The sequence below is a fragment of the Lampris incognitus genome, chromosome 6, assembly GCF_029633865.1.
Source record: "Lampris incognitus isolate fLamInc1 chromosome 6, fLamInc1.hap2, whole genome shotgun sequence".
Lineage (NCBI taxonomy): Eukaryota > Metazoa > Chordata > Actinopteri > Lampriformes > Lampridae > Lampris > Lampris incognitus.
The window spans coordinates 26032012-26055927 of NC_079216.1; the positions used below are offsets into that span (position 1 = coordinate 26032012).

The following is a 23916-nucleotide window of genomic DNA, read 5'->3' on the forward strand; positions in this document are numbered from 1 at the left end:
GGAGCAGTACCAACTAGACATAGAATAAACTGAAACTGAAACAAAATTTATGTCAGTTTATTGTTTTTTGAAAAACTTGAAAATATGACTTAGGCCATTATTTTAAGAAGGTGACGATATGAAACCAGTCGTCGGTTTCGGTTGTAATGCAACTGTGCTGTTAATAAGGTTGGGGGATACCTGTGGTTGTGGAGACTGATGAAGTCACTTGGATGAGTGATGAAACTTTTCTCCCACTAAACATTGTGTCCAGATGAACCGATTCACCTTTCTGTGATCAATTTATTATTATTGTTGTTATTATTATTATAATTGCAGTATGGTATGTTTAATGTAAGTATCATTAGCATCATATTGTTTATGATATGTGTTCTCATGTTTATGCCTATATTTTATATTTTGTATTGTAATGTAAAGCACATTGAGCTTGTGATGAAATACATTTGCCATTGCCATTACTTTAAACTTCCAGTGAAACTGTTCAAGATAACTCCGAGGTATTGGGAGGAATTGAACTTTATTTCACGAGGGAGCATCAGTTTTATTTTTATTGATTGTTTAGTGTGGTTGACCTAAGTATATGCCCATTAATATTGACTGTGTAATTCTCAGAGTTAAAACATTCGATATTGGTCTTGGTGATAAAAGGAGTTGTGCTTAATTGAACAAACATTATAGCAATTTGTCAAATAAAAATAATTTAATAAGGTTTAAATTAAAAACAAAGCAGTTTTACACAATTTAAATACAAAATGGATACCCAATTCCATGAAAACTAAACATATAACTAAAATATCCTAATAGTTTCAAATGCCTATTATTTCAAGGAACTGCTGATTCAGTTCTACACTACAATAATCCAATCTGTCCTCTGCACAGCCATCACTGTCTGGTTTGGATCGGCCACCAAACAGGGCAGGGACAGGCTACAACAGACAGGGACAGACTACAACGGACAGTTGTCTGCAGAGAAAATCATTGATGCCAACCTGCCCTCCATTCAGGACTTATACACTTCCAGAGTCAGGAAATGGGCAGGAAACATCACTGCAGACCCATCACACCCTGGTCACAACCTGTTCCAACTCCTCCCCTCTGGTAGGCGCTACAGAGCACTGCACCCCAAAACAACCACATATAAAAACAGTTTCTTTCCGCAGGCTGTCATTCAAAGGAACGCTTAACAATGTCAATAAATCCAACAATTTTGTATATACTGTACTGTACATTGTACATATACTGGTATGCTTTGTCATGTCCATCTACCTCAGGCATGAATGTAAGTAACCTGCTAACATCTATTTCAGCATTTCTTATATTCTCTGCACCATTGCACTTTATCACCTATTTCACCTGTATAGGTCAATCCTTGTGTATATATCTGAAGATTGTTGTGTTGTGGTGTTGTTATTCTATGTTAAGTACACTGAGAGAGCCTTGAAACCGGAGTCACATTCCATGTATGATTATTATTATTATTTCTTATTTTGATATACTCTATTGATCCCTGTAGGGAAATTACACTCTGCATTTAACCCATCCTAGCTGTGTAGCTAGCAGCAGTAGGCAGCCGCCGTGCAGCACCTGGGAACCAACTCCAGGTCGTCTTGCCATGCTGCAGTCAAGGGCACAGACAGGAGTATTAACCCTAACATGCATGTCTTTTTTTTTTTTTGATGGTGGGGGAAACCGGAGTACCTGGAGAAAACCCACTGCAGACACGGGGAGAACATGCAAACTCCACATAGAAGATGACCTGAGATGACCCCCAAGGTTTAACAACCCCAGGGTAAGAACCCAGGACCTTCTTGCTGTGAGGCGACAGCGCTAACCACTGTGCCACTGTGCTGCCAATGTGTCATGGCATGTAGGCTGCCAATGTGTCATGCGTATGTGCAAACCTACATGGCCAATAAACATGATTCTGATTTCTTATCAAATGTAATACTAACCTATTCCAAGTAAAGCGCATCCCAACAAGGTGCACATGGCCACTGGGTGAGTAGTGACTGCTCACTGGAATGCAGTGCGACATGTAGTTCACACAGGAGGAAATGTGAGTGAGCTGATTTCAAAATGGTTCATATTCTTTTAAATATTGTATGTTTACTTTTCATTAGGAGCAGGGTAAGCACAAGGGCATTTAAGTTTCATTGTGGGGGGCTTTTCAATTGACCTCAGCTTGCTATTATATTATGTTACATGAACAAGAAACACGCTATGACAGAGTAGTACAAATGTACATAGTGGAACTGCACACAGACACGCACAAACATGCTTGTAACATGAATTACAACACAGAGAAAATCTACTGCTGTAAATTCCATTTTTACCATTTGGTTTTCAAGAAAACGTGAGCAAATAGTCCCACACGTTGATCACCACTGATTAGAAGAGAAGTATTCTATGGGAGTTCTCATCAAAATGTATAAAATAACTGTACTCTGAATACTGATGTTTCGAAACGCAACATGGGCTAAATACAAATACTTAATTTCTGTATTCTGAATATGTAAAGCCAATGCTTGTATTCTGTTACTACAAACCAACTCTGCAGCTAATCAATAACCACAATTTAAGATGTTTAAGAGCTATTAGAGTGAACTTGGTGTTGCTATGGGAAATGTCTGTTAGATATGATAAACAGGGGAATAACAAACTACTTGCTTAATTTCATTTCATGTAATTTACAAACCTGGTAGCACGGTGTACTCATCTGTGCCATGCTACACTTTTCTTTCCAAGGTCAATGAATGTGTTCAATGTACTATTATAAAGCTCTGGTAATTATTTCACTACAAGTATCAATTTCTCCTCCATTCTTCCATCACTGTCACTCTGCATGGATCACACAAAGGTGTCATCACTTTCTAAGGTTTTTAAAGGTCAGTGACAAACTGGGTCAAGGTCAATCAGATGTCAAGTGAGTGCGGTGACTGGTCAGACATGCTGAGACATGTTGAGACATATTGAGATATGGAGCAGTGCATGCTGGGGACACATTTCTGCTTGATTGGGCATCCATGCTCTCTTCTTAGGAGATGAATGGCTGAACACTGTCGTGTGTTTTGGTGCTGATCATGTGTAAGGACCTTACTTCAACAAATTATTTCAGGAAATAATTATAGTAGCTAGGTGTAGTAGCTGGCAAAAAGTGTGGGAAAAAAAACTAAATAAGGATATTGTTGTAGAGTGTGAGGCTTCTCCAGGTGTGTATGTGTGTGTGTGTGTGTGTGTGTCATTGGGGTCCAGTGGAGCTGACATGTTAGTATCATGCGGAGCTTAAGGATGTGACTATCAGTCCTTGGCTCAGGTCCAGCCCTCGTCCCTCCTTCCCCTGGGAACACACACAGATTGACGTGGTTTCTCTTTACTGCACCATGTAACACGGCATTTATGTGAAAACACTAAAAAGTAACAACACACAGCTGGCACTATAGTTTTTGATATGTAATGTTTAGGTAAACTAAATAAACACCGTGCAAACAAAAGTCTTAATCATCCACTTTGTGCTTACATTCAGCAAAAATAATGGGGGTTCTGACTAGATCTACATTATATTAAAAAAAAGACACCTTCAAATTATGAATAATAAGTAGCATCAGTGGGAAAGAATTAAACCCAGCCACTGAGGATACACAAGTCAGTGCATTCTTAATGCTGGTCCCAAGCCCGGATAAATGGGGAGGGTTGCATCAGGAAGGGCATCCGGCGTAAAATCTTTGCCAAATTAAATATGGGGATCATAAATAAGATTTCCATACCGGATCAGTCGAGGCCCGGGTTACCAACCGCCACCGATACTGTTAACCAGCAGGGTTCGGTGGAAACTATGCTACTGTTGGGCGAAGGCATGTCCAAAGGCAGTGAGAGAGGAGGAAGGGTAGGAGTGTGGAGGTGAGAGTCGGAACTTTGAATGTTGGCACTATGACTGGTAAAGGGAGAGAGCTGGCTGATATGATGGAAAGAAGAAAGGTAGGCATACTGTGTGTGCAAGACACCAGGTGGAAGGGGAGTAAGGCCAGAAGCATCAGAAGCGGGTTAAAACTCTTCTACCATGGTACGAATGGGAGGAGAAATGGGGTAGGGGTAATTCTGAAGGAAGAGTATGTCAAGAGCGTGTTGGAGGTGAAGAACGTGTCAGACAGAGTGATGAATATGACGCTGGAAATCGAGGGTGTGTTGATGAATGTTATCAGCACATATGACCCGCAAGTTGGGTGGGAGATAGAAGAGAAAGACAAATTCTGGAGTGAGTTGGATGAAGTGATGGAGCGTGTACCTAAGGAGGAGAGAGTGGTGATTGGAGGGGACTAGAAGGGCATGTTGGTGAAGGGAACAGAGGTGATGAGGAAGTGATGGGTAGGTATGGTGTCAAGGAGAGAAATGTGGAAGGACAGATGGTGGTGGATTTTGTGAAAAGGATGGAAATGGCTGTGGTGAAAACATATTTCAAGAAGAGGGAGGAACACGGGGTGACGTACAAGAGTGGAGGAAAGTGCACACAGGTGAACTATATCTTATGTAGAAGGCGCGATCTAAAAGGGATTGGAGACTGGAAGGTGGTGACAGGGGAGAACGTAGCTAGGCAGCATTGGACAGTGGTCTGTCGGATGACTTTGGAGACCAAGAAGAGGAAGTGAGTGAAGGCAGAGCCGAAGATCAAATGGTGGAAGTTGAAGAAGGAAGACTGTTGTGTGGAGTTCAGGCAGGAGTTAAGACAGGCACTGGGTGGTAGTGAAGAGTTGCCGGATGGATAGGCAACCACTACAAAAATAGTGAGGGAGACAGCTAGGAAGGTACTTGATGTGTCATCAGGACAGAGGAAGGAAGACAAGGAGACTTGGTGGTGGAATGAGGAAGTACAGCAAATTATAAAGAGGAAGAGGTTGGCAAAGAAGAAGTGAGATAGTCAGAGAGATGAAGAAAGTAGACAGCAGTACAAGGAGACACAGCATAAAGCGAAGAGAGAGGTGGCAAAGGCAAAGGAAAAGGCGTATGGTGAGTTGTATGACAGGTTAGACACTAAGGAAGGAGAAAAGGACTTGTACCGATTGGCTAGACAGAGGGACCGAGCTGCAAAGAATGTGCAACAAGTTAGGGCGATCAAGGATAGAGATGGAAACGTGCTACAAGCAAGGAGAGTGTGCTGAGAAGATGGAAGGAATACTATGCGGGGCTGATGAATGAAGAAAATGAGAGAGAGAGAGAGAGAGAGAGAGAGAGAGAGAATATTGGATGATGTAGGGATAGTGAATCAGGAAGTGCAGTGGATTAGCAAGGAGGAAGTGAGGGCAGCTATGAAGAGGATGAAGAGTGGAAAGGCAGTTGGTCCTGATGGCATACCTGTGGAGGCATGGAGATGTTTAGGAGAGATGGCAGTGGGTTTTTTACATAGATTGTTTAACAATCTTGGAAAGTGAGAGGATGCCTGAGGAGTGGAGAAGAAGCATACTGGTACCGATTTTCAAGAACAAGGGCCATGTGCAAAATTGTAGCAACTACAGAGGTATAAAGTTGATCAGCCACAGCATAAGGTTATGGGAGAGAGTAATAGAAGCTAGGTTAAGAGGAGAGTTGACGATTAGCAAGCAGCAGTATGGTTTCATGCCACGAAAGAGCACCACAGATGGGATGTTTGCTTTGAGAATGTTGATGGAGAAGTATAGAGAAAGCCAGAAGGAGTTACATTGTGTCTTTGTAGATTTAGAGAAAGCATATGATAGGGTGCCGACAGAGGAGATGTGGTATTGTATGAGGAAGTCGGGAGTTGCAGAGGAGTATGTTGGAGTGGTGCAGGATATGTATGAGGGAAGTGTGACAATGGTGAGGTGTGCGGTTGGAATGACAGATGGGTTCAAGGTGGAGGTGGTATTACATCAAGGATCAGCTCTGAGCCTTTTCTTGTTTGCAATGGTGATGGAGAGGTTGACAGACAAGATCAGGTAGGAGTCTCCATGGACGATGACGTCCGTGGATGACATTGTGATCTGTAGTGAGAGCAGGGTACAGTTTGAGGAGAGCCTGGAGAGGTGGAGGTATGCACTGGAGAGAAGAGGAATGAACGTTAGTAGGCACAAGACGGAATACCTATGCATGAATGAGAGGGAGGACAGTGGAATGGTCAGGATGCAAGGACTGGAGGTGACGAAGGCATATGAGTTTAAAAACTTGGGATCAACTGTCCAAAGTAGCGGGGAGTGCAGGAGAGAGGTGAAGAAGAGAGTGCAGGCAGGGTGGAGTGTGTGGAGGGAAGGTTGTGAGACCAGCTATGTTATATGGTTTGGAGACAGTGGCACTGATGAAAAGACAGGAGGCAGAGCTGGAGGTGGCAGAGTTGAAGATGCTAAGATTCTCACTGGGAGTGATGAAGAAGGACAGGATTAGGAATGATTGTATTAGAGGGGCTGCTCAAGTTGGATGGTTTGGAGACAAAGCAAAAGAGGCAAGATTGAGATGGCTTGGATATGTGTGGAGGAGAGATGCTGGGTATATTGAGAGAAGGATGTTGAATATGAAGCTGCTAGGGAAGAGGAAAAGAGGAAGACCAAAGAGGAGGTTTATGGATGTGGTGAGGGAAGACATGCAGGTGGCTGGTGTGACAGAGGAAGATGCAGAAGACAGGAAGAAATGGAAACAGATGATCCGCTGTGGCGACCCCTAACGGGAGCAGCCGAAAGTAGTAGTAGTAGTGGGAAAGAATTAATTGTGTTGAGCTGCTGTAAACTGGAGTCAAATTCCTCATATGCAAAAGCATACTTGGCCAATAAAGTTGATTCTGATTCTGACAATCATATTCAGTTAAGTTTATTTTTGGAATGGATTGTCTTTGACATGGGGGAAAAACTTTTTGATATAGAAAGGGAATGGGTCAAATTTAGAAGGGCCTAATGGCCAACTCACAGCTCTGTAATCCAGAAACATCTCCTTAAAGACTGTGAAGTCGGTGAAACTCTGCAGCATGTCAAAGATGTCACACGGCACGTCTGCTTTATGATACCTGCAGGGGGGGGAACGAGGGGAGATAAAGAGACGGAAGCCACTTTTAAACATACATTCCATAACCATGTCAAATGACATTTTCAGCACTGCTGCTGGTTTCCCTCGTTCACAAGTACAGCTTCTGCATTTAAAAGATTTACGGATCGTGTTTGTCCACACATGAGATGACAATAACTTGTCTTGTTACACACAGTACAATGTTCTATATTTTGTCGTAAAGTACAGCATCTCTAATTGTGCCACACATCTCATTTCATGTACTCAAGCGCATGAAATAAAATGACAAATAAATGTTCCTGATTCCTGATATCTGCCTATTGATCTCATCCGGAATGAATGATTGATTTTATGTCGAACATGTTAAAATAACAAAATAAAATCTATAGGCAGGAATACAGAAACAAATGGAAATAACAGTGAACATAATTTGCAAACTCTCTGTAACAACACAAGAAATAACTAGTCCATATTCGAAAAGGGCATAGGATGAAGTAAAGAACTTTTCTGTGCCTACCCCTTTTTTATACATTATCAATCAAGTCAAACCAAACCAAAACATTCAAAACAAAACAAAAGTGAAAAAAAGAAAAGATCAACGCATAGAAATCAAAATAAACAAAACAGCACAAGTCAAACAAGGCACCTTACACATCATATATCATGTCGTGTTATTCCAGTCCAACTCTTAGTTCATCTATCCTATATCTGTTCAATGTGTTATTTTTAAAGAGTTGTTTAAACTTACTTATTGATGTACACACCTTAATTTCTTTTCTACAGGTGTTCCATAGATTAACTCCTTTGATGGTTATACAGTGAAGTTTTGCATTTGTCCTCACTAATTGTTTTTTGAATATACAGTGCATCCGGAAAGTATTCACACCCCTTCACTTTCCCCACATTTTGTTATGGTACAGCCTTATTCCAAAATGGATTAAATTCCTTTTTTTTTCTCATCAATCTACACACAATGCCCCATAATGACAAAGTGAAAAAGGTTTTGTCGAAATTTTCGCAAATTTATTAAAAATAAAAAACTGAAATATTGCATGTACACAGGTATTCACACCCTTTACTCAGTAAAGGGTTAAGGAACCCTTGGCAGCGATTACAGCCTCAAGTCTTCTTGGGTATGAAGCTACAAGCTTGGCACACCTATATTTGGGGTATTTCTCCCATTCTTCTCTGCAGATCCTCTCGAGCTCTGTAAGTTTAGATGGGGAGCGTCGCTGCACAGCTATTTTCAGGTCTTTCCAGAGATGTTCAATGGGGTTCAAGTCTGGGCTCTGGCTGGGCCACTCAAGGACATTCACAGACTTGTCCCGAAGCCACTCCTTCGTTGTCTTGGCTGTGTGCTTAGGGTTGTTGTCGTGTTGAAAGGTAAACCTTCGCCCCAGTCTGAGGTCCTGAGCGCTCTGGAGCAGGTTTTCATCAAGGATCTCTCTGTACTTTGCTCCATTCATCTTTCCCTCGATCCTGACTAGTCTCCCAGTTCCTGCCGCTGAAAAACATCCACACAGCATGATGCTGCCACCACCATGCTTCACTGTAGGGATGGTATTAGCAAGGTGATGAGAGGTGCCTGGTTTCCTCCAGACGTGATGGTTGGCATTCAGGCCAAAGAGTTCAATCTTGGTTTCATCAGACCAGAGAATCTTGTTTCTCATGGTCTGAGAGTCCTTTAGGTGCTTTCTGGCAAACTCCAAGCGGGCTGTCATTGTGCCTTTTACTGAGCAGAGGCTTCCGTCTGGCCACTCTACCATAAAGGCCTGATTGGTGGAGTGCTGCAGAGATGGTTGTCCTTCTGGAAGATTCTCCCATCTCCACAGAGGAACGCTGGAGCTCTGTCAGAGTGACCATCGGGTTCTTGGTCACCTCCCTGACCAAGGCCCTTCTCCCCCGATTGCTCAGTTTGGCTGGGCGGCCAGCTCTAGGAAGAGTCCTGGTGGATCCAAACTTCTTCCATTTACGAATGATGGAGACCACTGCGCTCTTTGGGACCTTCAAAGCTGTAGAAATTTTTTTGTACCCTTCCCTAGATCTGTGCCTCAATACAATCCTGTCTCGGAGCTCCACAGACAATTCCTTTGACTTCATGGCTTGGTTTCTGCTCTGACATGCACTGTCAACAGTGGGACCTTATATAGACAGGTGTGTGCCTTTCCAAATCATGTCCGATCAATTGCATTTACTACAGGTGGACTCCAATCAAGATGTAGAAACATCTCAAGGATGATCAGTGGAAACAGGATGAACCTGAGCTCAATTTTGACTGTCATACCAAAGGGTGTGAATACTTATGTACATGCAATATTTCAGTTTTTTATTTTTAATAAATTTGCGAAAATTTCTACAAAACCTTTTTCATTTTGTCATTATGGGGTATTGTGTGTAGATTGATGAGACAAAAAAGGAATTTAATCCATTTTGGAATAAGGCTGTAACATAACAAAATGTGGGGAAAGTGAAGGGGTGTGAATACTTTCCGGATGCACTGTACATATTCCTCTGAGATCGTGTTTACTTCCCCTGCTTTGGAACAACTTTTGGACGCCGTTTGGTAACTGCTGATTTCTTATTCTGTACATGATTTGAATTGTTTTGAAGTCAACCAAATCCTTAAAGTTTAATGTTTTCAGTTTGATAAAGAGTGGGTTTGTAGGCGCTCTGTAAGTGGTTTTGTTTACAATTCTTATAGCTCTTTTTTGAAGGATGAAGAATGGATCTGTATTTGTTTTGTGTGTTCCCCCAAACTTCCACGCAGTAGGTGACGTATGGAAGTATGAAGTATGGTTGATGCAGGAGATCTTTGACTTCATATAATATTGCAATTGACTTTGATATTTTTTGCTTAATATACTTTGTCGCTTCCAATATAATTTATTGTCTATTATTACTCCAAAGAAATTTGATTTCTCACATTTTTACAATTTCTACATCATGTATCATGAGCTTCTTGTTTGAGTTTGTTGACAGATTCCCAAATATTATGAATTTTGTTTTGCTTAGATTTAGTGTTAGTTTATTTGAATCAAACCAACTCTTTAGTTTCAATTCATTTCCTACTGTATCCAAAAGTTGCAATTTATCCTCTGTGTGAACTGAAATATGCTCACTTATTTCCAGGTTGGTCCACCTTCCAGACATTTTTAAAGCTGCACTCTGCATCTTTCCTCATTATTTTATCCATCTGAAACATGATAGCCATTCTGTTGGACAGACAATATTACAGTAGAACAGTGTTCCATGTACCAAAATTCCCAGTCCACAAATAAGGTGTAACAGCCATTGTTGCTCAGGCTACATCATCCCCAGAAATAGGATCCTTGGACCAAAGCTAATGTCAGCAATGTCAGTATGAACACGACATTGGAATACATGGTGACACGGTGGCAGCGGGGCAGAATAAATGGTAACACGGTGGTACAGCGGGGCAGAATACACGGTGACACGGTGGTACAGCGGGACAGAATACATGGTGACATGGTGGTACAGCAGGGCAGAATACATGGTGACACAGTGGTACAGCAGGACAGAATACATGGTAACACAGTGGTACAGCGTGGCAGAGCAGGGCATGGACTAGCTGTCCTGACTTAGGCTAGTTAATGCAGGACAAATAAATTGGCTCCACACCCGAGGCAGTGTGAAGACTGTGGCGATGACCCGCCAGAGCTCTCTTCCTGCCAAAAGACTTTTCACGGATGTTTGTTTTTAGTCTCAGATGGCTTTAACTGTGGTGTCTTTAAAGTCTTGGTTTTAACAAACAAATGGGCTGTTGTGCCCCTTACTGGTCATTTTTTCTCTTGAGCCATGGAGCCGTGGCTGTTGTGCAGATTTGCCACATACAGTAATATTGTTTGCCCATCAGAAGCATCGCCACATCGACATCATGTTTTGACATGTTTTTTTTCTTCTGTTGGAACTACTACAACACGTATACGTTTGACCTATGCGGTCAAAACATTTTAACAGCAGTACATATGCGGAGACCAGCGAGTGTCTCTAACTACGATAAAGATGTCCGTTAGTATTATGTAACCTAACTCTATGGTCCAGATGGATAAAATAACCATTTATTAAGGGAGAAAAGTCACAGATTTCAACTTCAAATATGCTTAAACATTTACTGGTTCACAAATTAATCTCCCACTTCAGAAAAATGCCTGTCATGAATATGTTATGGATACATTCCTTGAAATTGGCTCACTTGCTCCAGCAATTTTGTATTTTAATTTAAGATTGATGTGGTAATCTGACAGCTTTTGTTCAAACTATGTTTGGTAATGTTTCTGTAAATGTTACTTGTTCCTGAGTCAGCAAACTCTTAGTATAACTTTTACAGAATACAAACTTCAGCTGGCGTTCATACAGGAGCCCGACATGCAAAATTGGGGGAAGGTTTATTTATTAGGTGGTATGTGTGAGATGGGTTAGAGACTGATAGACAGAGACAGTGTGTCTACATTTATTTAAATGTACTATTGTCTCCACAGGCCATTGTGTACTATTGTGTCCCAACATCAATTCAAGTAAGCAGATTTGTTTTAGGAAATGGCTGATTAAAAACAGACAACAGAAAATACAAGGTTAGTCTTACACAAGTAGGCCAATGAAGGTGGACATGTTAAAACCAGGGATTCTCTCCATCAACTGCTCCTCCAGATGTTTCTCTAGCAGATCAACCTATGGGAATGATGCACAGCCTTCTGAGCCAAGCAATCAATGCTGGGAGCAATGTAAATTTTATTAGACATGTGACACCAAATTAAATGAGAAATAAAACTGAAGAATTGCCACGAGGTATGCACACTGCTTGCAAAGGAGGGATGGGCCAATGCCACTCAGTTAATATACTACCTCTACTACTACTACTATTTTTTTTAAACTTCTCCCCAATTGTACTTGGCCAATTACCCCATCCTTCCGAGCCATCCTGGTCGCTGCTCCACCCCCTCTACCGAGCTGGGGAGGGCTGCAGACTACCACATGCCTCTTCTGATATATGTGGAGTCGCCAGCCGCTTCTTTTCACCTGACAGTGAGGAGTTTTACCAGGGGGACGTAGTGCGTGGGATGATCACGCTATTCCCCCTAGCCCCCCCCACGAACAGGTGCCCCGACCAACCAGAGGAGGCGCTAGTGCAGCAACCAGGACACATACCCATATCTGGCTTCCCACCTGCAGACACGACCAATTGTGTCTGTAGGGACACCCAACCAAGCCGGAGGTTAACACGAGGATTCAAACTGGCGTTCCCCATGTTGGTAGGCGACGGAATAGACCGCTACACTACCCAGACGCTCACTACTACAACTATTAAGCCATCAGATGTATCCAACGAATCCCAAAAACCCACAACACAGGAGTGATTAGTTACACTCTGGTGACCATGATAACAGAACAACTTCTTTGAACTGCTTGATATACTACTACTCTATACTACTACACTGACGCCTGTCACTATGACGCAGCCACAACATCGAATCACATAACGTAACCACAATGAACCATGTTTATTATATTCACGTCAACATTTTATCATTTCATAAGTGCTTCTAAATAACCAACACACTGATTATTTTACTTGTGAATTTTGAGGTTTATTGTAAATATTATGTCCCTGTACCAAAAAGTATTCAAACCCTGATCAATACCTCAGGTGTTGGTCTGTGGCTGAGTTGGCAATTGACATTTGTTAGAAATAGGTTTATCAAGTTATTCGTGAATGTGTAGTTTTGGAGCTAACAACTGAAATTTATTTAAAATGTGTGTGATGTCAAGTTAAAAAGATTATGTCGTTATTTATCTAGTAGCCTACATATTCGTTGAAGATAAGTGTGTAGCTCAGCTTATTCTCTTCAGAGTTATCAAATTCCAGGTAGTGTTTCTCCATGAAGCTCTGCTGCAGCTGCTGGAACTCCTCCTCTAGAGAAAGAGATAGGGGACAATAGGAACAAGCCAGAAAACCCCCCCCCCAAAAAAAACAACCAAAAAACAAAAATTCCTAACATGTTTACAGGCAAAAACACATGCTTGTGAGACAGTCTTCACTGTCTCCCAGTGGCTTTTAAACCTTTTTCTCTGTGGACTCATACCCACAAAGTAATTTGGAGAGTAATAATATTTGATATCATTAAAATCACAATTCTGAAAATGCGCATACAAAAAAAAAGAGTCATTTTTGATGTTGTCTTTAAGAAAATAGCTAGTCCACAAATATCTGAATCATGCTTTTGCATTTGCTCATTCGGGGGCCAAGCACCAAAGATGCTTAGGCAACCTACTGTAATCAAGCCATTGTGGAAGTTGGGAGAAACAACGAACAACTTCTCTCTTTGACGGCACAAATGCATGTGTCGTTTATTTCCTTATATTAGCCACCCCAACAAACAACATGGCACTGCGTAACCATGGCTACACCTCAGCCCTTAAAGTGAGCATGTCAACGTCATACAAACAAAAAGATATGATGAATTATGTCCATAAGTCCACTACACCATCCATCATTAGGGGACCAAAGATATAATGCTGAAACCTTAACGGGGTTTTTTTCCGGACTCTTTATCATCTTATTATTATGATTATGCTTATTATGATTATATGTCCAAACATGTAGTGTTGGAACCGTTGTTATTGTTAATATTATTATTGTAGAGGATGACAGAAAGGAGACGAGATCACTTCTCCTTTTGACCACACAGCCATGGGGGCGTTCATTTCCTCCACATAACTTAAAGTGCACAGTTCACAAACTTGAGCAGCTTGAAATAATAGCTCACAACCACCACAATTTCTCTGTATCATTGACCACCACAGAGAAAAACTTGCAAAAAAAAAGTCATCGAGACAAGGATCCTTCAAAATAAGACTTTTGACGTATCAACAAAGTCTGAGTCAGGTCTGCAGAGTGACTGAAGTTCAAACAAAAGTCTTACTCTTTTTATACCCTTATGTTTAGATCTTTTCATGCCCTTTGCCACTCCGGCTAGTAGTGATGATCATAATACATAAGGAGCATACCTTGGAGCATCCTTGCATAACTATGCAAGGATGTCTGACACTCTAATGGTCATTTTAACATTTCAATGGTTACGCTGACGATTTGGAATCTCACTTACCCTGCCTTTGAGCATAAACAAGTTCATCTTCTAGTAACTTTCTGTCCTGGTTATGTGGCCTTGTGTTTCTTGCCACAGTTGCTTGCCACTCTAATCACGTGAAATGACAGATACACATGAGCCCTTATATGTGCTACCATAGCATTTATGAGTCTCTGTGGGCTTGAGTGTGTGTGTGTGTGTGTGTGTGTGTGTGTGTGTGTGTGTGTGTGTGTGTGTGTGTGTGTTTGTCTGAGTGTGGTCTTGGGCTTCTTTGTGTAAAAATAGGAAATGTGTGTGTGAATATGTGTATCATTCAGCGTCCCTCAGATGGTAGTAAGTGAGAACATATTGTGCAACTATAGCACAACTCTCGTTGTCTTCACCCAGTAAGTAGGGTAGTTTACTGTGTTTTGGTAGAGCATCGAATTTGGGGTGTTTTCTTCAAAATTTGGGAAGAAGCAATCACGGATTCATTGGAATTCTTTGCACTCTGTTAAAAAGGGCAGCCCTGTCTCAACTACGTTGTCTTTGCACTGCTGACACAGATGTTTATCTCTTGGCAGTCAAGTTTTTTGTGTCTGCAACTTTCTATTGTTAAGCGGTGCTCACTGGATCTGTATTTCGTCAGCATATTTCTCAAATTTTAGTTAGGTAATCTGCTAACGTATATTCTCTGTCTAGGGCCAAATAGCATTGCATCTTGCTTTGTGGTTTTGTTTTGGATTGCCAATATTCTTCATAATTGTCTTTTAGGTTTTAGGATCCTAAAAGACAATTATTACAAATATTAGCAATATTCTTTTTATTATTTATTCATTTTCCCCATTTATATGTTACCATTCTTCTGTACATATTACATCTCTTTTCTCCATTTACATATTACCATTCAGACACTCAATACACAGATATAATATTAGTTTCCATTTTAATGCAGATGACACAAAGTTTTATTTCTCTTTTGACCCTACCAGTAACAACCGAGTAATCACTCTGGGTATGCCTAAATGAAGTCAAAATCTGGCTGTTGAATAATTTCCTTCAACTGAATACAGACAAATCTTAAATTATTATGATAGTCCCAGACATCACACATAATCACGTCTCACAACTTGGTTCCTTTTCCACCAGTATCACCCTTACTGCAGAAATCTTCATGTCACTTTTGATAATAATCTTAATTTTAATCAGCACGCTAAAATAATTGTCCAGTCTTGTTTTACCTTGCTATGCAGAATCTTTAGGATCCGGTCCTTTCTATCCCAAGAACCTGGAAATTGTCATTCATGCATTCATCACATCCCATTTAGACTAACACAACCTTTTCAGACTTCAGTTAATTCAAAATGCTGCTGCCAGAATTCTCACTAATTCTAACAAAAGAGTACATCTAACCCAAATGTTAGCTTTATTACACTGGCTACTTGTGTGTTTTGGAATCAATTTTATGATTTTAATTATCCCTTGTAACGCCTGGATGGGACTGCCCCTGAGTGTATGAAAGAATGTTTAATCCCATATGAGCCTAATTGAAGCCTGAGATCCTTCAATGGACCTCCTTTAGTGATTCCAAGATACTATAGATTGAAAACCAGGGATGACCGGGGCTTTGCTATCAGGGCCCCATCGCTCTGAAATGACTTGCCAGAGATCAGGCAAGCCAAATCTTTGTCCTCTTTTAAAAACACACTTTTTTAAATGTACGTTTATTTAATTGATTCCTTGCTGTGTATGTCTGAGCATTTAAAAAAATATATATCTTATTGTATACTTTCTTAGTTTATTCTTACCTCTATGTTCTTTATATAATGCTTTTATTTTATTTTACAATTGTCATGTTATAATGCTTCTATTTTATTGTCACTATTGCATTCTGCCTTTTATTTTGAAGGAAACCTGTTTTGAAAGGTGCTATACAAATAGTATATTATTATAATTATTGTCATTATTATATCTTTTTTTTTTACTTCTGTAAACTATTCTGCATTCTCCTACCTTTAGCACGACATTCAAATTTATCCGTCAACCTTTTAGTGAAGCTTTCTTTTTATCTTAATTCAACGTGCTATATTTTCATTCTTTATTTTTAAGTTACAACTTATAAAAATAAAGTGAAAGAAATCATAAACCTTTCAGGAAAAAAAAAAGAAAAAACATTCAATAACCTGGTTGCATAACTGTGCACACTCCTAAACTAATACTTTGTTGAAGCACCTTTTGATTTTATTATAGCACTCAGTCTTTTTGGGTAAGAGTCTTGGCATATCTTGACTTGGTAGTATTTTCCAACTCTTCCTTGCAAAAATGTTCTAGATCCATCAGATTGCGAGGGCATCTCCTGTGCACAACCCTCTTCAGGTCACCCCACAAGTTTTCTATTGGATTCAGGTTTGGGATCTGGCTGGGCCACTCCAAAATGTTGATCTTCTTTTGGTGAAGCTATTCCTTTGTTGATTTGGATATGTGCTTTGGGTCACTGTTGTGCTGAAAAGGGAAATTCCTTTTCATCTTTCTAGCAGACACTTGAATGTTTGGGTATGGTGTTGGTTTGGTTATGTGCTGTTTTGTTTTTGCACCAAACATACCTTTTGGATTTATGGCCAAAAAGTTTAACCTTGGTCTCATCAGACCATAACACACTTTCCCACATGATTTTGGGAGACTGACTATCTTTTTGCAAAATTTATCTGAGCTTGAATATTTTTTCCTGTGTTAAAGGCTTGCGATCCCATCCTATAGCCCAGACATATGAAGAATACGGGAGATTGTTATCACGTGTAGGGCGCAATCAGTACTTGCCAGACATTGCTGCAGCTCCTTTTAATGTTGCCATAGGCCTCTTGGCAGCCTCCCTAACCAGTTTTCTCCTTGTTTTCTCACCAATCTTGGAGGGACATCCTGTTCTTGGTAATGTCACTGTTGTGCCATATTTTCTCCACTTGTTGTTGCTTGTCTTCACTTTGTTCCATGGTACTCCTCTCCCAATCGATACCTTTCAATGAGATCCAGTTCATGCTTTGGAAGCTCTTTGTGAACCATGGCTTTTGCAGTTGAATGCAACCAAGATGTAAGGAAAAATCCTAACGGAACAGCTGAACTTTATTTGGGGTTAATCATAGTCTTTAATTGATGGCAGGTGTATACTAACTACTATTTAACATGAGTTTTAATATGATTGGTTAATTTTGGACAGTCACATCCTTAATTATAAATGGGTGTACGTACTTATGAAACCAGGTTATTGTAAGTTTTGTATGTTCTTTTTTTTCACCCTGAAATGTTTTCGATTGTTTTTCACTTTAATTTTATAGGTTGCAATTAAAAAATAAAAAACGTGGAAAAAGTTCTGACATGATTAATCTTGGTTTCATTTTTTACATCACAAAAACCTGCCATTTTAACAAGGGGTGTGTAGACTTTATAGCCACTGTAAAAAATACACTTTTTATTGTCATTGTACATACATACAACGAAATTCATTCTCTGCATTTAACCCATCCTATACTAGGAGCAGTGGGCAGCTGCAGTGCAGAGCCTGAGGACCAACTCCAGCTCTTTCTTCCATTGCCTTGGTCAGGGGCATTAATTTCTAACATGCATGTCTTTGATGGTGCTGGGAAGCCAGAGCACCCGGCGGAAACCCACAGGCATGGGGAAAACATGCAAACTCCAGAGAAGAAAGGCCCTGGGATGGCTTGGGGTTCAAACCCAGGACCTTCTTGTTTGGAGATAACAGTGCTAACCACTGGGCCACCTTGCTGCCCCCTGAGTACACATCTATGATTCATAATACAGAAATTCTCCGGGCTCTTTTGAAGCTTCCTAGATAGCAGATAGGTCTAAATTGGCTTTGAGACTTCTGTCCTCCTACTTGTTTATCACTTTTGTTCACTTTCAGGATTAAACCACTGCTCTTGGATATTACTGACCCTGCCATTCCGCTGATAAAAAACCCCCCAAAACAACACAGCTGTGTGGGTACCATTGACAGGCAAGTGTTACTGGTTTCCTTTCATGCCCTTGCTTTGGCTCATTTATGATGAACCAAAAATGGTTTGGATCTAGGCCTACATGCTGATGATAAGAGTATAAAACATGTTCTTTAAAATAATCCTCTCTTCATGTGTGATTACAGTATTATTTATGAAGGTCAAAGACAATTACTCCTAAGTAATACAACACTCGGGAATTTCCTACAAAACGCATACATTGTAGTACAATGCCAATTCCATTAGTCTGCCAAAGTATCATCACATTAAAAAAAGAACAGATGTATCGCTGATCCTACCCATGATGATGTCTTCTATACTGCCAATAACAGTATCAAAAGCAGCATCTGAAGCTGATGAGCTGCAAGGAAAAACATGTGTTAAAACCATAATATTACCATTATGAAAGAGATCCCAAGTGGCCCTACAAGATCACGTGTGTCTGTTGGACAAAAACAACGCAGATAATGATTACAGCTAGAAAGACAGAACCACGCACGCATACTTCGAAACGGCAAAGTTTTCCTCGTCCATGTCAGCCATGTCCACGATGTTCTCTCCGCAGCCCACAAGGTCTAGAATGGGGAGTAGAGCAATATTGTGATATGAATAGCGATCATGTAGTTTAGCTATCCCGATTGGAACTGTTCGACAATTTCATTTTTCGGTTTACCGAAGATGTAGTTAAATGCATAAAGCATTTAGGGATTATCCCGTCGTTAACTTCACCTAACATGCTATGAGGTAAAATGCCGGTTTCGGTCAATTTTTCCTACGTTGTCAAATGTCCTACCGTACCACAATCCAACCCTCAAAGTGAATTTTAACCAGCACCTACGCAATAACAGTTGATAGGTAGGAAAGAAATGATACAACATCGGCTAGCTTTAGCAAGCTGACTGGTTAACGTTAGCTAAACTAACATGCATGTCTGGAAATGAGACGTTAAATATCACAATTCTCAAATTGTTGGTAGCATTTCCAAATTCAAACTAGTTACGCTGTTATTTCAAAATACATGGAGGTACTTACTTCGCTCCTTTACGTCCATTTTGTCTGAATAGTTCGCCAACAGAACACGAATGGCAAATATTCACGTAATATCGTTACCAAGGAAACGTAGAAAGCGTCTCCCCTTACATTCCGTTCGGGTAATCGAGCTATACTCGTACGTTCCTAGTACGTGAAGCAAAGGAATCAAACTACTGTGGGCCACAATCTATACAAGTGTTTGCAAACAGTGTGTAATGCTTAATAAAAAAAAAATAAAAAAAAAAAACGTCTGGAATTCATTAACGTATTTTATTACTTAAAAAACTTTTTTTTTACTTCCACCATAAAATGTCCACGCAGTCAATCCACTTGTTGCGATTTTGTTGTTTTTCCTTTACAGTTAGTTTGCTTAAAAATCAAGGTAATAATGCTGATTGGTTAATTGTATATACATATTTCAACACCTCTTAAAATAATGGTCATTAGTTTCTGTGGGTGGTTGTGCTTACATGTGTACAGGGCTTTCTTTCACTTTAATTATAGATTGTGGTGATACACAATTGAGGATAGATTCACCAGGGGCTGCTGCTCCTTTAAGGCAGACGTTCGGAGTGCTGACGTAGCCACTGCTTAGAATTTCCGGGGTGGAGCCATGTTAGGAGCAGCCTAGCTAGCTGGTTGCCACCTAGAGATTGTGCTGTATCTGTGTCGTTTTGTGTGGCGAGTAAACGGAATTGACCCTTCGCTAAGCCCCGCCCTAGAACAGCCACTGTCCAATCCTACGTTAGTAACCTTTACTAAAGCAGGGGGGGGGCCTGGCAAGCTATCGAGGAAATGCCGAAGCGGTGCGCTTACGGTACCTGCAAATCAGACAGCAGATATCCTAAAAGTTTGGAGGGTGGGGTCGTATTTTGGGCTTTTCTTAAGCCTAAAACACAAGAGGAAGAATGTCGAATGTGGATCAAATAGTGTGGAAGACCTCACTCACACCTGAATCCATCGAGGATAAACAAAAACACGTTTGCTCCAAGGTAAGCTTGCTAACGTTAGCTAGCCTAGCTAGCTAGGTTAGCTATCTAGTACTAACAATGCTCGTTACATTTTAGTCCGGTTCCACCAAACCTTATACCTAACTTTGTATGTTATGAGTTATGTTATCATCTCAGTGCCCCAAGCTCTTCCATCATCTCAATCAGCAACATCTTTTCAAATGTAGAAAGTTGCTAGCTAACGTTACATCTGACAACCCTAGTCTCTTATACAGACGCCGATAGTGCTGCTAGCTAGCTAGTTCAGAGAAAGGGGAAGTATCATAGCAAATTTAGCACATAAAAGAAACTAGCTGGTAACGTTGGTTGCGAAGGTATGCATGCTCTTAACTATCAGCTGTTATCTTTTAGCATTTTGTGAATGGACAGCCTACACCTGAATATCCGAATCCCATAGCTGCTATCCCTGCAACTATCCAAAGGAAGGAACATTATGGAGGTTGCCAAAAGCCTCCAACAAAAAGGTGACGAGCAATCAAAGTAGCATTAACAATTTTATTGAGTTTGAAAGGACATGACATTTCTTTCTACCACGCAGTTTACACACAACTTTTAATTTCATAGATTGATCAAGGAATATGTACATGAATGCATTTGGATTGCTAGGCTACACTGAATGAATGCATTTAATTTTGTATCAAAACCCAGCCCCGGATTCCCGTCTGTTTAAAATGATAAATACAACATTTATTAATTAATTTGTGTTTTTGTTTCTAACTAAATGATTGTCAAACTGAACTTTTTTACAGAACCAGAAGTGAGGAACAGGATGCTCCGCAAGCCTACAGCTGAAACCCTACAGAGGACACTGCTTCTCCAAACCCTGCCGAAGACACTGCTTCTCAAGCCTGTGACAGTGATACAGGTAAGTGTTAAAGGGCATCTATGTAGTTCTGTGTCTATTTATTTCTGTTCTACTGATGGCATCTGCTGAGAAAGTAGTACAAGAAAAACAAATCTAATTTGTTTTTCATGTTACCCCACTTTACTGCATCAAAATATATACGCTGTAGGTGATAATCTTTAGTGCACATTACAAAGAAGTCACACCATGGCATGCCCGTAAGTCCCAGCTGCCCTGTTATTTGGTAGTGATAGGAATGGCTCTCCTTTAGCTTGTAGCTACCATCTGCCTGCCTCACGAGATAGGTACTGTCTTTTGATGGGCACTTGATCTCCAAAAGTGCACAGCTTGTACTATCCCCCCTCTCTATCATCTTCCTGTCTGGTGAAGTGCCAAGGTGTGGAGCATGAGGATTAGCCACATGGGAACACTAGATTGCCTGTGACCTCAGAGTACTGCATTGCAGCTATAGGTTCTAGATCTACCCCTCTTTTCATTGCCTTGGTCTGTCTTAGGGCCTTGGTTTTGATACTAGCGGCAAGGATATCATGGTTGCCTCTCCTTATGCATATTTTATGAAAGGAGCTTGATGTGAGTCGGGGAGACCTTTCAAGATGCCAAATGTTACTTGCGTCCTGTTGTATGGTCTCACGTTCTAGAGCTACATATTCTGCCAAAGTGACTGTCATTTTACTGTAGCTACACATTTCATTTCGATTGAGCACCGTGCAGACGTGTTGGTTGTGGCGGCAATGGGAAATCAGGGAAATCACCAGGCTGGTTTGTAGGTGGTGTTGGTCTTGCTGGCCTGACAAGAGGAAGCTGTAAAAGGGAAGAAATGCGTACAAATTATTAACTAATGTTTTATCATTTCATGTCATTTACAGAGACACATCATGACCCAGACAGCCATGGAGAGGCGTTGGAGACTCTACAGGAGACACTAGCAGAACAGAAGCAGGAGATGTTGAACCTGAAGATGGAACTTCAAGCCAAAGACAGCCAAATCCAGTTGCTTGGGAAGGAACTTCATGCATACACTACACATGCATTAACCCCAGAGTGTCTAAACAACAGTCATGTACCTGAGTACTTCCGCTACTGCACTGGATTCACCTATGATCAGTTCAACAGCTTATGTGAATTTTTCAAAGTACCCAATGATCCCATCACTCCACAAACAAACATTCCTCTCTCTTACAAAATGCCAGACATCGAGATCCGAAAACTTCCCGTGCGTAGTCAGTTTTTACTCACACTAATGAAACTAAGACAACATTTTGACCACAAAGATTTAGCATTTAGATTTCAGATTCGTGTACAGAGTGTCAGCACACTGATGAACTCCTGGGTAGACTACATGTATGACAGACTTAGCCAACTGTCCATTTGGCCGCATAGAGATGTGATTTCACAGAACATGCCTGTTAACTTTAAAGAGGAATTCCCAAATACATTTGCAATTCTGGACTGCACAGAACTGAAGACACACAAGCCCAGCTCATTACTGTTGCAGAGTCAAATCTATTCAACCTACAAGTCCTCCAACACACTGAAGTCACTAGTTGCTTGTGACCCACAAGGTGCAGTTATGTATGTGTCTGCTTTATTCACTGGATCTATTTCAGACAAAGAGATCTTTAATCAGTGTAATATCATAGAGCTACTGCAGGGTTGTATTCAGTGTGGCTACCTTAAAGTTGGAGATGGATTAATGACCGACAAATGTTTTTTTGATTGAAAAAGAAGAGGAAGAGATTGGTCTCAGACTGAACATTCCACCTTTTGCTTTATCTAACCGTTAGATGCCACATGCAGATGTTGAGATAACCAAAAAAATCGCCAAACACAAGAGTTCATGTGGAAAGGGCAATTACCAAAATTAAAAAGTTTAAGATTGTGTCTGGTAGAATACCAATGTCCCGACTTTCCAACATAAATCAGATATGGTACGTGGTTAACATGCTGTCCAACTTCCAACCACACATCATCAAAGCCCAGTGATCAGGAGGCGCCCTGGTGGCTAAGGGTCCCCTCCTCTCGTACCTTTCTGTCTACAAGGTATTACTGTCCAGATAATACAGGTACATGTCCATTACATCCTTTTTCATGTTTCTTTGGTCATATTAGTCCTATGTAATATTGTATGATACTAACCTACTTGAAATTACTTGTACACTATTGCCTATGTAACGAGTGACTTTTGGATACAAAATAAATACTTATGTTGACTCAGTCAAATCCTTTTTCATTTACCTTTTGGCTCAAACCACTTCCAGGGAGGTACTTGTTTTCCCCTATAGTTATAGCGATAGGCGGTCTGTTAGCCAAGTAGCTGATGGGTGCTCCCATCTGCCATCTCAGTAGTGCCAAGTCCTCGTCCGTTATTGAGGGGATCCTTGGAAAATATCAAAACATTAATATCAATATGGACGACTGCTGAATATGTAAAGTATGTCATTTTGGGGGAAATATGACAGGTCATTCCAGGTAGTGACAATCCAGTTAACTTACCTGCTCCCGGTGTAGTGACAGTCAACTGGTCCCCGCTTTCGATCCTGTCTAGCCTTTGCGACCACCACCGATGATACGGGCACAGCCTTTATTTTACCACCTCTTGGTTTGTGCAATTGTTGTGGCAAACTTGTGCAGGACTTAGCTGACTCTTCTGTTCTTGCCTTTATAAGCTCCAGTGTATGGATCAAGCCCACGATGTGTGAGCAATATCCTGGTGCACTTTAAACAAACGGGAAAGTGCATGTGAGCTCCCCTGATCCAGCTGGCTAGCTAAAACATAGCCTAATGTTAGCTGGATCTGAAAGCTAGCTAGTAGGCTATATGGACTCATAACTAAACGTCAGTTTAAAATACAACTATCTATATTGTCTTACCCTGCTGTACACGAGCGTTGTTGTTCATTTATCTCCTTGTCCTTAACG

General features: G+C 40.8%; 1 protein-coding gene and 1 long non-coding RNA gene across 3 annotated transcripts; one reads left to right on the forward strand and one right to left on the reverse strand.

The window, feature by feature from the left end:
• Positions 1–699: 699 nt before the first annotated feature.
• Positions 700–19195, reverse strand: arl2bp (ADP-ribosylation factor-like 2 binding protein). 2 transcript variants are annotated; one of them, XM_056281396.1, is made up of 7 exons: positions 19124–19195; positions 18597–18666; positions 18391–18452; positions 12824–12930; positions 11603–11688; positions 6904–7000; positions 700–3337 (listed from the first exon to the last, which is right to left on the reverse strand). In XM_056281396.1, the coding sequence occupies exons 1-7, from the start codon at positions 19140–19142 to the stop codon at positions 3272–3274; spliced, it is 507 nt and encodes a 168-aa protein (XP_056137371.1). In that variant the 5' UTR covers positions 19143–19195; the 3' UTR covers positions 700–3271. The 2 variants fall into 2 exon arrangements, with proteins under 2 accessions (XP_056137371.1, XP_056137370.1); XM_056281395.1 differs by lacking the exon at positions 19124–19195 and adding an exon at positions 18765–18805.
• Positions 19196–19905: 710 nt separating this feature from the next.
• LOC130113771 (uncharacterized) lies at positions 19906–23207 on the forward strand. The gene is made up of 4 exons (XR_008810358.1): positions 19906–20115; positions 20485–20597; positions 20883–20998; positions 21865–23207. It is a non-coding gene; the product is annotated as an uncharacterized LOC130113771 (long non-coding RNA).
• The last annotated feature ends 709 nt before the right edge of the window (positions 23208–23916 follow it).

Excerpts from the sequence above, each read along its gene's own strand:
- arl2bp (XM_056281395.1), bottom strand. The coding sequence starts at position 18,792 with ATGCTTTATGCATTTAACTACATCTTCG. Across the intron at positions 18,667-18,764 it reads TGCATTTAACTACATCTTCG|ACCTTGTGGGCTGCGGAGAG; the intron begins GTAAACCGAAAA and ends TCCCCATTCTAG. Across the intron at positions 11,689-12,823 it reads CACTTATCTTCAACGAATAT|GTTGATCTGCTAGAGAAACA; the intron begins GTAGGCTACTAG and ends TCATTCCCATAG.